Here is a 13,972-nt window from a genome sequence, read left to right as displayed (position 1 = left end):
ACGAGAGCAAGGATTTCACTCGACCTGTTCACCAGTCTGTTCCCAGAGTCCCGGGACAGTGCTGGCCACCGAGAAGGCAACCCCTAAATCCCTGCGGGTGAGAGGGAGGGAGGTTGGGCAGGGTGGAGAGGAGGGTCACAGGGATGGAGGGGGAAGGGGGGAGGGGGGAGAGCGAAGGGCAGGGAGGGATGGGAGGAGAGCGGAATGGAGGGGGCAGGGAGGGAGGGAGGTATCCGTTCACGGAATCACGTGACTGCTGGGAGCCCTTGGTGTCTTCCAGATACAACCAGGGGCTTTAGAACAGGACACTAGTTACGGCAGGGGACGAGGGAGCAGAGCGAGTGCATGTGCAAAGTGCACATTTCGGAACTATGAACAAGTGCCTGATGTGGGGTGGGCGGGGGGCCATCAGGAGAGGGACGAGCCAGGATGCGTTTTGCCCTGGAATACCACTTATTTCGCTAGTGCAGAAAGAGGCTTTTTGAAAATATCTCAAGCCCTTGGAGCGGGGAAAGTAGAAGTTGCATTGTGGAGTTCCCAGAAAAAACCGAGGCCCGGACAGACAGACAGCGTCTGTGTGCAGCATCGCGGTTTGGGAAAAGCAGAGAGAGAGAGGGAGCCAGAAGGGGACAGGATGCGGCCAGGTGGGACGCCCCGGGTCAGAGGGTCAGGGAAAGATGACCGAACGCTGGGGGCTTCCCAGGCTCGCAGTGGAGCGGCGTGGTCATCTTCTAAGATGATCTGCTTGCATTTGGCGACCCCTTCCTCTTCCATCTGCGGAACCTTCCCCGACCCTCGACACACAATCCCAGCTCACGGGATGTTTCCAGGGAAAGTCGACTTTGCCAAAATCACAAGGCAAATAAACGGTAGGTAAGAAGTCCCCTCACCCCGGAAGCGTGTTCTGCTGGAGGTCGTGCGGCTGGAAACGTACTTCCTGGGGGAGACCCCCTTTGAGTGATCCGTGAAAGGGACAGAAAGGATCTTAAAAACCTAGGATGTCTCCCAACCAGACTACAAAAATGACCCATGGATTTTGAGTTTACCGGTCAGCAATAAGTACAAAACGAGAAACTGAGGAGTCCATATCCCCACCAACAAAGCCAACCATGGAATCTCAGAATGCTCCACGGGCGCCGGAAATTCCAGCAAGCAGGGGACAAAACTGTGCCCCCTCTTCCTGGTGGCTACAGGGTGGTGCAGATTGGGGCTTCCCGCTGGGCACAACTGGCCACATGGGAACCTCTCCATCGGAGGGTCCTGGGTTGCACAGAGCCTTGGGGACAATGCCAGCCAAGAGCTGAACTAGGAGCCACACTGCTGACTTTTGGGGGCCACACAGGTAGAAGTTATTCTACTGCCCTGTTGTGCTGTGACCCCAGGAATGTGAAGCCCAAGAATCGAGAAGCTTGGAGATGGCATACGGAATATTTTGAGCAGTACTGGGCTTCGGACTCTGACATTCATGTTTTTTCTCCCAAATGTTGGGGGAGAGGGGTTCCAGCTCTGCCATGTCGTACAACCCCAAGGCTTCATCCACATGGGGCGCAATACGAGATGAACAGCACTCCCTCGCGTTGGGCGTTCTCACAGATCGAGTCATTCTGGAAAGTGCCACGTCTCCTCATTCTTGAGATTTATAACATCCGCTAGTGCAGTAAAGGCTCTGAGAAGTCCCGCAGGATACAGGTTTTTAAAAACTTGATTGAACCAAGCTCTTTCAGCCCTTTAAAGCCATGGAACCCTCACTTCAGAGAATACCTCCTACAATCCCACGGAACTGGGCTTGTCCAGAATGTTCTTAAGAAAAGGCTCCAAAAGAAGCAGCAACTTCACTGCACTCAGTTCTCCAAAACATCCTTAAGGAGCCGACTCATATCACTGATCCGCCAGGATCTCCCTCTCCCGCGACTTTGAACCTGCCTGTGTTCAGAAAGACACTTAGGAAGCTCGAGAGGGTCTCCCCTCTCAGCCGCTTTCTCCATAACATAGGCTTCTGTGGAAATAGGAAGCGCCTCTGCGGTCTGGGGCTACGACGCACACGCGAAGGTGACCCCTGCCACCTCAGGCCCACCTGGATATCGGTGGGTCACAGAGAACCAGGGCGCCAACTAACCCACACTCCCTGCCGAGGTGCTCACCATTCGTCTTCAACATAAGCTGGTGGACAGGATGGGAGGGGCTGGCTCATCTCTCGTTCTGGGAACTAAACCGACACCCGACACAGAGCCTGCTGGGGAAAGTTACCTGTCTCTGTTCGGGCACTCATTTATTTATAAAGCACCTCAGCCCTGATATACACACTCCCGCCCCCGAAGTGGGCACGTGGAGAGAGGTCCAGTTACAGCCACGTTTCATTTATTTGCTCGCTATAGGCATTGTGCGTCTGTTGAACGATAATCTCCTTTCAAATGGGTACCAAAAGTTTACCTCAACCATTTTGGGTGTAAATTGTTAAAAAAAAAGGGATTGCCCATGGATCTCCCTTTTAAAACCAAGTCCAGTGACCCTAACTCAACCTATGTTTGATTATTCAGGATTAGACAGATCAATTAGTCATGAGCAAAACCTCGAAGTTGACCTCATGGGCACAAGGACAGTTTGCTTGTGCTAAAGTGGCCCTAGAGATCTCTGCTTGACACATTTGAGAGAAGTTTTTAATAGTTTGACTGAACATGGAAACGACTAGAAGTCACAGTACCCCCAGATAACCCAGATCATCGAAACTCTGCATAAAATAAAAGTCAACAGTCTCTGAGGAAGCACCGAAGGATTCCTGCCACTCGAGTGTCTGATACGGAGTTCCCGATCTTTATGACAACTCACGGCCATTTTGTAGCTTTTTGTCATATTTCCTACTCCTTGGCTGGGTTCCTGAGAGTAAGTTTTCCTAAATAACTGAGGTTCCAGGGTACATCAGACGCCACTGCCTCTACGGCGTGAGGCTGGAGCTGCGGATAGCGGCCAGTGGTATAGGTTCCCCTTCTCCCGTAAGAAGCCCAAACCACCTGCTTTTCCCCCTGGAGCCCCAGGGGAAGGCTGCTCTGCCTGCCCCGCCCTCTCGGTCCTTCGGCCGCACCTGGCTGATCCCAGGGAAGTCCTGCCAACACGCCCGGAATCACGGACCAATGTCACACACATAGCCACTCCAACAAGACGACCCCCGGCTGGGCCGCGCGCCAACACACCCAGGCACCTACACACACTCACAAAGCCTCCTCTGCTCCTTTCCTTGGCCCAACCACCCCAGCGGCCGGGCTCGCCACAGCGGAAGCCCCCCGCTTCCCTCCCATCAATGTGCTTCTCTGTTCCGCTGGCACATGGCAGAGAGATGCCCGCAGTCTGCCCGCAAGCCCCTCATTCATGCCGCCTTCTCACAGAGCCACTTTTCAATGAGCTTTCTCCTTCTCTTTCCCCGCCCCACCCCCCAAGACACAAAAGAGAGTTATAACATGGGGGTTTTTTTCTCTACAGGAATAAAAAGTTAGCTTTCCTTCCTTTCTGTTTTCCTAGGCTTGGTCTAAACTTGGCAAATGGAAAGTGAGTGGAAGCAGTTAAACTGACCTAGTTTGTGACCCAGGGGACAGTCCTGCGGCCAGAACTGCTCTCATTTGCTCTTGGTTGTAGGGGGTGGGGGTATCTAAAAACTCTTACCATCCACCCATCTGCTGGGAAATGTTTCATTTACAGACCTGGGGGAGACCTTAAGTGTTATCTTATTCAACCCCTTCAATTGAAAAGGGAACACTGAGGCCCAAAGAGGTGAAGGAGGACACCCAGGCCATACAGAACACTTGTCGGGTGATGATCTGGGCACTGTCTCTATGGGCGATAAGAAAAACGAGCATCTTACCGTCATCCAGATAGGTCTGATCCAAGTTCTGCTCCTGTTTGATTGTCACTCCTGTGGGTAATACTTCCTTTTGGTCACTGACCGGGGGTCCATTTTTGGCGGCTCTTTGGCTTGTGGCATTCTGCTGCTGAATGACCGTGGGGTAGGACCCCGGGCTCAGCCTCTGACCTTGACTGACAGGGGGCGGGCCGGGCCTGGTGGTGCCGGGTGGGAAATTCTCGCAGTACATGATGTGCTGAATCTCCTGGTGACTCCCGCAGCGCAGCTGCTGGTTGGTAGGCGAGTAGTGGATCACCGGCGAGGCCTGCTGGTTGGCCGGGGAAGAGTGGAGCAGAGCCGAGCTCTGGCCCTGGGAGCCGGTATGCATCAGCACGGAGCAGTGCGCATCCGTGAGGGACAGGGGGGCGGCCATGAGGGCCGGCTGCTGGTAGCCCAGCAGGGTGGGGCTCAGGCTCTTGCTGCGCTGGTACAGGACAGCCGCCGGGTTCTGCTGCTGGTAGCGGGCGTCGGGGGACGAGAGCCCCGAGCGGAATTGCTGGCAGGGAGCCATGGTGGCCACGAGGCAGGAGGGGGACTCGGCCACTATTGGGTGCTGTGGGTAGTAAGGCTGGCTCCCCAGGCCCCCGTGGGCGGAGCTACAGATCAAGGTGGGGTCATATTCATCGCTGGGCTCCGTCTTGATGGCTGGGACTGCTAGAAGAGAAAAGCACACGGGGTGCACCCCGCTCATGAGCCACAGATGGGCACAGAGGGTCAGCAGACAGCTGCTGGTAGCCCGTGACCTTGGGAGAACATGGCCTTGGGAGCCTGACGGGGTGGGATCAAACAATGGGATTCTGTTATTCGTTAGCCTTGGGCAAGAGGCTCCCTGTGCAATTGTCTTAGGTCAGAAATCGAACCCTGGGCGATGACCTTGAACTATAGGTCTTTCCCGTGGTGGAAAGGTGGCTGGTAGGTCTGGCTCAGCCCTGGGAAGTCTGCGGCCTTATTGTCCAGGAGTGCTCAGCGCGTGATTGATTTAAAATTATGCCTCCCCTTCCTCCCCGGCCCCAGCAGCTCCCATCCTTCCCTGCTCATCATCCTTCATAATACTCATCGCCATCCGAAAAGTCTGTATATTTTACGTGCTGATTGACCTGAGCACCCCACTAGAATGTCAGCTCCCCAAGGGGAGGATTTTTCTGTCTGTCTTATTCAGTGCTGAGTCCCTAGCACCCAAAACAGTGCCCGAAACTTAACTGGCACTCAGATATTTTCTAGACGAGGAATGACCGAATGGTGACTGTCACCTCCTTAGTTCTGTAGTACTTTAAAGGAATGAAACCTACTGGGCTTGGGCCTCAGTTTCCCCATCTGTTACTTGGCTGTAACAAGCACACTTACCCCATGGGGCTGTTGGGAGGATTAAATGAGATGTGTGTGCAAAGTACCCAGCACGGTGACTAGCATACAGTAAGCGCTCAATGCTTGCTGTTGTTGCTGTTATTATCCTACGATCGCTATTATTACTATTCGTGTTGTCATGGTTACCATCCCCCTCGCCCCACCTAGGACAGTCACAGCAATATTTCCTCCTCCAACATCAGCCCCAGGTGCTCAGGAATCAGCTTTTTTCTCACTGAGTAAATGAATCGGTGACAGGACAGGAATCCTGTTGGGTGCCGCCCCCCAAGTGCGGGGTGCAAGGGCAGCCAGGAGGTTCAGCACCTGCAGCAAAAACGCAGCTGTGGTACCAAGCGCAGGAATCATTTCTCGAGATGCCGTTCAAAGATCGTCATCTCAGTCACTGGCCTTACTGGGGGACCGGGTGCTTGCTCGGGCCGGGCTCAGCCAGCCACGGGCCAACCGGGTCCCAGGAGGCCTCGCTACTACAAATGAGAGGTGAGAGCAATGTCACAGTAAGTGAAACCCTCCCCATTAGAAAGGATCGTGGAGCTGCAGGGCCAGGCCCACCCAGAGGTGGCCTCTGCAGTGTCAGGCCTCATAGCATGTCACATCAGTCCTGCAACGGCGAAATGCTCACAGAGGCCACGCAAACCTGTGGATACACTCCACTGGAGCCAAGCCCCCCAAGGCCAGGCTGCCAGGAATGTCCCCTCAAATTTCATGCTTCCAGTAGCCCAGAGGCTCCACGTGAAACTGTCACAGGACAGAAATTATACCCTGGGTGATATTCTCAAATGATAGGTTTCCAGTCCTAGAAAGGTGGCTGGTAGGCCTGTCTCAGCCTTGGGGACCTTGTGGCCTGTTTCTGCTGCCCCTATCCTAATCTGACACGTCAGTAATATCACTAATATACTTATTATCTGAAACTCCTCTGTTAGGACATCAGCTCCATGAGGGCAGAACTTTTTATCTGTTTTGTTCACTACAATGTCTCCAAGCCAAGAACACAACCTGGCACTCAGATATCTTCAGGACAAATGAATGAATGAATGAAAAGTAGCACTTGTCACCCTTGTTGAGATTGTAGCACTTTGTGAGAATGAGACCTCCTAGTCAGGTTATCCAGCCAAGAACTCCACTTGGCCACAGGGTGACTGCCCCCGATGGGGTCGACTAAAGGCTCCATAGGTTTTAGGGCACATTTGTCTCCACTCCTGTCATGATCAAACCTAAGAGAGACAGGAGGCCGCAGCTTTGCAGTCTTCGGCTGAACAAGTCCACACGTGCCTCTCTCCTATCCCGCCCTCCCAAAGGAAAATATTAACAATAATAGCTAATATCATTGATATCAGTTTACCATCAGTTTACTGTGCTAAACGTTTTAGTGCATTTGACTTCTGCTCTTACAAGAAAGGTACCATTTGATAGATAAGGAAACTGAGGCTCAGAGAGGTCGAGTCAGCTGCCCAAGGCTGCCCAGCCGGTGGCAGACGTCGCGTGTCCTTGCCCACGTGCCCATGCTGCCTCTCCCACCACAGGGGCCTTCAGAGAGGACTCCTCACCTGGGTGGTAGGTAAAGTGCTGAGGCTGACTCCGTTTTCTCTTCCCGTTGATGACGTAGAAGTTCACTTTCACCGACGTGCGGATGTGCTTGTTCCGATACTCGGGGATCTCAACAAAAAGCATGTTCTGGAAGGAAGGAGTTGTCGTTAACTTCACTGCAATAACGTCCTAACAATGTAATAATGTCCTACCCAAGGCCCCGAGCGCGCTGAGCCAGCCCCTCTAAAACGAGGCATGACACGTTTCATATGATACAAAATTCTATTTGAGGGGAACTCGACTTTTAGCCGCAGCAAAGAAAGAATTGCTACTTACTCTGTCAAAGTCTATTAAGATGTCACCAGTACAAATCAGAGGGCCCGGTGCTTAATGAATATTTAGGTCATTCATCAATTCAATATCTACTGAGTACCTGTTGGGTCCAAAGCCCTGGGACTTTGATGAGGGAACAGAAAGGAAAAGAAGGTGCGAGAGCCGGGGGGAGGGGGGGGGGGGGGCGGGGCTGGGAGGGAAGCAGGGCAGGATGTTCCCCCGTGTCCAGGTGCTTACAGACTGGCTCTTGTCTTTATCCACCGTGGCCTCCATCTCCCAAATTTGCTGCCCATCTGGAAAAGTTTAAAAATGACAGATTTTGAAAGAACTATTCGAACCCACGACTTAAGACAAAAACCCACCAACTTATATTTATATGGGTTTACGTACTGTATCATTTCGGTAAGGTGTATATGTGTGTTTTGTGTTACATATGTATACATGCCCATATATATGACATACATGTATATTTCTTTTCACAAAGAGAACACGTGTTGACCACAGAAAACTTGGCGATGATAAAAAAAATAAGGAAAGAATTGCCCATCACCCCATCACCATTATTTTTTTCTCTATATTTGAATGTCTGTACATCATTCTTTCTTGAAAAATAAAAGTAGTATTGTTACACATTATACGCTCTATTCAATCAAAGACTTTCCAAAATGTCCTGCATACACCAAGACTGTCACAGGGGCCCAATTACAGATTGCTGGGCTGTCCCAGACAGGCTTTCTTGATTGTCTGAGAACACAGATGGCTCACATAGCCTGTCCTGAGAGTCTGACATGACATCCCAGCTTGTGAGTCACTGGCAAGGGTGGAAACGCAGGAGCCCGCCCTCCACCTTCAGTAAACAGCCAGCCTGGATCTCCCGCGGCTCATGGCAGCAATCCTTAAGAGATCTGCTTGGTGGTAAAACCCCCTGCCCTGGAGCAGAGCACCAGTTCCCCAGCTGGGGGCCAACAAGTTGAGCCAAACAAAACTCCGCATTTGCGAATAATAGATTTCTTTTGGTGACCACCTACATGGGCCACTGAGCAGTTTTCAGCTCAAACAAATAATTTCCACAAGTGTTTCCAGGGTGTTTTGTGGAACAGTGGCTCTGAAGATTATTAAATGGGTTTATGAGAACGGGAAACAAATCCTACAAGCTAATAAGCGTTTGGAAAATGCTGAGTCAAAGTCGGATGGGTTTCTTTACCGCAGGACTTCTCAGAGCCTTTAATCTGCTCACATGCAGCGTAACTAACTCTTCAAGGTGGGCTAGGGTATGAACCATGTCCCAACATTTGGCCAAAAAAACTCTCCCCCGCTTTAAAGATATTATAAGTTTCAGGTGTACAACATCATAATGTGACATATTTATACACCACAAAGGGATTACCCCCCCAAATCTAGTTACTATCCAGCACTATACAATTGACCCTCTCCCCCGCTTTTGTCCACCTCCTAACCCCCTTCCCCTTCCTAACCACTCATCTGTTCTCTGCATCTATGAGTTGTTCTTTGTTTTGCTTATTCATTTGGGGTTTTTTGTTTAGTTTAGTTTTGTTTTGTTTTAGATTCCACATATGAGTGAAATTATACAGTATTTACCTTTCCCCTTCTGACTTATTCCACTTAGCATTATACTCTCGAGGTCCATCCCGTTAGAAAGCCCAATTATAAAGCACAGCTATTAGCATCTTCTATGATAGGTTAGTTTCGAACCCATAGAATCTTGGCTCTTCAGGTCCACCCCAAGAAATCTGGTTTCCATGTGTTATTCGAACTTACTAGTATAAAACATATTTCCCAAAGTAATAATAAAAAGCCCTGTGATAGCTACCAAAGCTGATGCAATCTAGCTGTTCTTAAGAGCGAACAAGAGTGAGTCAGCTAGAGCCTCTGTAATGGCAGTCTGCAAGTCGTGGCCTTACAGTTCTATTAGGTGCAATTCCTGAAATGACTAAGGAAGCCATGGGTCTGTGTCAAAAGGGAGGAGAAAACGGAGGTTATTGCACTGACTTTCACTAGGGTGTGAGATCCCTGTGGAAGGGACTGAGTTATAGTCATCGCCATTCTCTCAACAAAGCGTAGGTGCCTAGTAAATGTCTCATGTCTGAGCAAACAAAAGTGCCAGCGGCTTCAAAGGCTGCGGATGGGGCCAAGAAAAAGCCAGAAGCTAACTTCAGCCACTGCTCAGGAGGAAGCAAGAAAAAATAGATGAATGGGCCTCACAGAATTCAGAGTTAAGTCATCAAGATGGTACTTTCCATGTGCAAAGCCCTGGACAGAGCTAGTTGGAGAAAATCTTTTTTTTTTTTTTGGTCAAAGACAGACAGGTCAGAGTTATCCACAGAGACACATGTCTCCTTCTCAGGTGGCAGTAAGAGCTGGGCACAAGTCCTCATCAAAAAGTGCATTCCTCATTCACCATTCAGAGGTAAGCTCTGTGTCAAAAGATCAGGTAAGAAATTAATGGAGAAAATGAATAGTGATGTGTACTTATCCAACATGTTACCTCTTCCCTAACCTCTCGTTGGCCGAACTGAATTCTGCCACCAATGGTGCCATAGTTCTTTCATTCTGGCTCATTATCCTGCATGAGTTTGACCGGCTTTGAAAAGGAAGGACCATGTCAGAAGCCTCAACGTTGGGAGGAAAGGGAGAAGGACCCAGAAGAGTGGCTGGAAAGCATGAAGCTGGGTCCATAAAGCTCCCATCCCTAGCCCTCTGCCTTCACTCATGCCAGTAACGGGAGACGAAGCACACAGAACACGAAATGGCAGTGTGATGAAAAGGGGGTCACCACGAGCAGAGTTCTCAGGGTCTCGTCTCCTGGTCTAGGGACTCACGTGAAACGGGAAGAGGCCTTTCTCCTCATATTCCACCCTTTTCTCCATCTGTGTGGGCGTCCGGAAGTAAAAGGCCACCCAGGGACCATCATACAATCCTAGTGCACAGGTGCTTGAAATTAGCCAGCCCGGCAACAGCAGATGGGGAAACTGAGGCCCAGAGAAGAAAGGAGGATTGTCCAAAGTCATGCAGTGACAGTTATTAAATCACAGTCCTTAAGCAACAACTGACACTGTCCGCTAACAATGTTTTCGAGGATAGAAGGTCAGAGTTAAGATCACCAGCTCTTTGGAAGGCTGGAGTCAGGGCCTGCATGGGTAGGCTCTTTCTCGGGTCACATCCAGCCCACAGGTGTATGTACATCTTTTCAAGCCCTTCTCCGTTTCCCCTGTGCCTCCAGGCATTATCCAAGTTCCTACAGCGGCCCTGAAGACCCTGTATGACCCGATTCCTACCTCTGACCAGCCTCTCCAAACATCACCCCTCCCAGTAAAAATAACAGCCATCGCTTATGAGCACTCACTGCATGTGAAGCATCACTCAAAGCATCTCTCAGGTATGAACTTGTCTGATCCACACAATGACCCTAGGCCAAAGGTCTGATCACCACCCCCATTTGACAGGTGAGGACACTCAGGCACAGAGAGGGGCGGGCACTGGCCCAAGGACACACAGCTAGTGGGTGGAGAAGCCAGATCCAAGCCCAGGCAGCCAGCGTTAGAGCCAGCCTTCGTCATCTCGCCCATATTACGCAGCTTCCGGTTCCTGCGCCCGTGCGGCAACTCTGCCGCGTTAATGAAGGGCGGTAGACAGGCATTGCAGGTCACTTGTCCCTCAAGTCTCAGCTGTGGTCTCCTGCTTTAGACCAACCTTACCCCTCCTGTAGCACTCTGGGTACCTCCATCACCTTTCTCACCGTCTCCCCATTGTCTAGGACATCCTCAGTGCTCAGCCATTTGTCAACACAATCAGAATTAAAATCACTGCAATAAGTTATAGTCGCAATCCAAGTGGGAGCTGGGGCAGGAGAGTGCTTCCTCAAAGAAAGCAGAGGTCCATTGGGTGGGAATGACCATGGTGTCCATCGATGGATGCATGGACAAACCAAATGTGGTCTATACGTACAATGGTGTGTTATTCGGCCTTAAAAGGGAAGGAAATTCTGACACATGTTACAACATGGATAGACCTTAAAGGCATTATGCTGAATGAAATAAGCCAGACACAAAAGGACAAATACCGTACGATCCCACTTATGTGAGGTACACAGTATAGACAAATTCATAGAGACAGAGAGTGGAATACAGGTTGGAAGAACTCGAGGGAGGCAGGAAGAGGGGGGTTATTGTTAAAATATTCTGAAAATAATGGTGATGATTACACAACACTGTGAATGTATTTTATGCCACTGAATTATATACATGCCAATGGTCAGAACAATCGATATTATGTGTATTTTACCACAATTTTTCATTAAAAAGCCAACTGGCCTCACCCCAGAGACCTGGCTTGCTTTGTGGCCTGTAGATGGGCACAGAAGTTTTGTAATTAGCTGCTGCCATTTCAAAATGAGATTTCACCTAAAAATATAAATTTTGCTCTTGAAGAAAAACAAATTCAGATGATCTGACTGTTCTGGGCAGCGACACAGAAATCTGAGCATGGCAGCCTCTTGAGACAGCGCCATGCTCCCCATTTCACCACGGCACCCCCACCCTGGCCCTCACATCTCTCATTTACTTTCCGTGCCCTGCCTCAGTGGGCCTTCAAAGAGACGGGTGTCACTTCTCATAATGCTCCAAGGAGAACTGGTCAGGTGTCTGCAGAATGCCCCTGCACCGGGATGTGCCTGATGCTTTTCTCACAATGGCAGGACACCCAACCCAGTGTTACCCGGTCAGTGTCCCACCCTGCGGCACACCCCCTCCCAAACCAGGCCGTAGGCCCTTTGCTCCCAGGACGTGGCCTTCCCTTTTCTTCAGAGTCAGAGCCACATACCCAAGAGGCCTCGAAGAGGTGCCCTGAGCCACCAAGCAGCCCAGTCTCCTTAGAGGGCCTGGATGTGTCCACAGGGGCCTCCCAGCATGCGCAGCTGAGGGACATCCCTGCACCCCTACACCACCACTCACTTAAAAACCCTCCCTCCCTCAGCCCCTCTCCTCTGGGCTCCAGGCAGAGCGAACGGGACCTGCCAGGCAGCACTTCCCGGGGACGCCCTCTGCAGTAAGGCGCTGGCACCACATCCCGCAGCCAGGCTCCAGGCTCCGGGGTCAGGTCAGAAGCTGTTGGGGTTAGAAGGAGACACCCGCTTCCTCCGGGTTCTCTGGCCCACATGCTGTCACCCCAAGCCTTCTCAGGCATGTTCTGCGGCCAGAACTGACTTCCCCTCTTAATCACCAAAACACTCAACAGTTTATTCTTGTGTACCCCAAATTCTGGCACAGACAGGTCTGGCTTCAAATCCCTGTTTTGCCCCCCCCAGTTAGCTGCGTGAGCTTGGATAAGATACTTCACCTCTCTTTGCCTCTTATTTAAAATAGGGGGTCAATCATAGCACCTATACCTCCTGGGGGTCATTCCAGGACCACAGATACCTGGTCGAGAATAAATGTTCTACGCACATTGGTGAGCACTGTTATTACGGCTAGTGGCAACCGATTATTTATTGTCTTCTTTATCTACTTTTGCCTAAAGTATTGGAATAAAATATTGGAATAAAATCACAAGCATTTGTTAATCAGAAAATAAGACATGGTTTTGTAATTGTAAACAATTCTGCCTGCAAGTGTGGGCTGGAGGGAATTTATAAAAAGAGTGTTATAGAGACAGGTGGCATGTGCCTGATTTTCTTTCCTTTCAAAAAAGTGTCTTGTCACTATTATCTCAGTGGGGGAGGGTAAAGGGAGAGAGGAGGGAGGGAGAGAGGGAGCAGTGAAAGAGAGAGGGGAGGGGGAAGGAGAGAGAGGGAGGGAGAGAGATCGATCCCAGGAATGAGAAATTAAAACCTAAGTCCTGAGCCAAGGCCAGCGAGGGCCCCATCATCTTCCTTTTGCATCTTTTGGGCATAAGAGCCCAAAAAGCAGCTTCACACGTCCAGCCTGGCTGCGCCTCTCATCAGGGGTCTGCGCGCGGTTCTGAACAAACAAGTCCCCAATGGGAAGTGAAAGCTGACATCGTGGTCCTCAGTTTTATGTAGCATGTGAAAGACACATTCAAGGGGACTGGTCTCTAAGGAGAGTGTGCGGTTTGCAAAATGCCTCAAGGCCGCCTTCCTGGGCTCCTCCCCCAGCCCGCCACAAGTCCTGGGCTTCCACCAACGGGACATACTGGTCCCGTCCTCTGAACTGAGATCCCAGGAGGCAAAGGAATTCACAGTACATGCTGGCAGGGCTCCCTCGGCCCGTCACTTAGTCGAAGTTCCAGTCCTGTTGTCACCATTTACCAGCTGTGTGGCCTTTGAGTAGTAGCTTAACCTCTCTGTGCCTCGGTTTCCTCATAGGCAAAATAATAATTTACTGACTTCAAAGAGTTCGGCAAGAATTCAAATAGAGATTATCCATAAAATGCTTGGCAAAACACTCAGCCCATGGTAAGTGCTGTTCTCATTATTATTATTTTAGAATTTGGTGTGTCGTCTGGGTCCAACTCTAGGGAGAAAGAATTGGCTGGCCATCTAACCCAAGTACTCTGGTGGGTATGACAGTCTCTCGGTTCATTTCACTGCATTACAATCTCCCACAGCAAATGAATAAAATGGCCGTAGAAAGTATTCACTGACGGGGGCAGGTTGGATTAATTACGGGCCATCCACACTTGGTATAGAGTTATCAGGTATATTAGGTATAGGAATACCTGGCAGCCCTTAGAATAAGGAAGATGTGTTCTGACCTAGAAGCTTGTCCCTGTTATATTTAAAAGCAGACTTTTCAAGTGCGGCAGACCAGCACGTGCAGCACGATACAACTTGGTGAGTCTCTAAATATGTCTGCTGACAGCTAGGGAAGCTCCGCCCCAAGC

At 50.4% G+C, this 13,972-nt stretch overlaps 1 protein-coding gene across 11 annotated transcripts in view; it reads right to left on the bottom strand.

Moving 5' to 3' along the window:
• Positions 1–13,972, bottom strand: part of NFATC2 (nuclear factor of activated T cells 2) — a 156,773-nt gene that overhangs the window by 38,926 nt on the left and 103,875 nt on the right. For 7 of the 11 annotated variants that reach the window (XM_023534077.1, XM_023534076.1, XM_011365962.2 and 4 more), the window contains exons 7-9: positions 7,352–7,407; positions 6,802–6,928; positions 3,854–4,546 (exon numbers count right to left, since the gene is read on the bottom strand). In XM_023534077.1, the coding sequence (XP_023389845.1) occupies positions 3,854–4,546; positions 6,802–6,928; positions 7,352–7,407 (876 nt within the window). The remainder of the gene's footprint in view (positions 1–3,853; positions 4,547–6,801; positions 6,929–7,351; positions 7,408–13,972) is intronic. The other 4 variants (XM_011365966.2, XM_011365965.2, XM_011365963.2 and 1 more) reach the window with 1 other exon arrangement.

Source organism: Pteropus vampyrus, unplaced genomic scaffold (genome assembly GCF_000151845.1).
Source record: "Pteropus vampyrus isolate Shadow unplaced genomic scaffold, Pvam_2.0 Scaffold117, whole genome shotgun sequence".
Lineage (NCBI taxonomy): Eukaryota > Metazoa > Chordata > Mammalia > Chiroptera > Pteropodidae > Pteropus > Pteropus vampyrus.
This window is presented reverse-complemented; position numbering and strand designations above follow the sequence as displayed.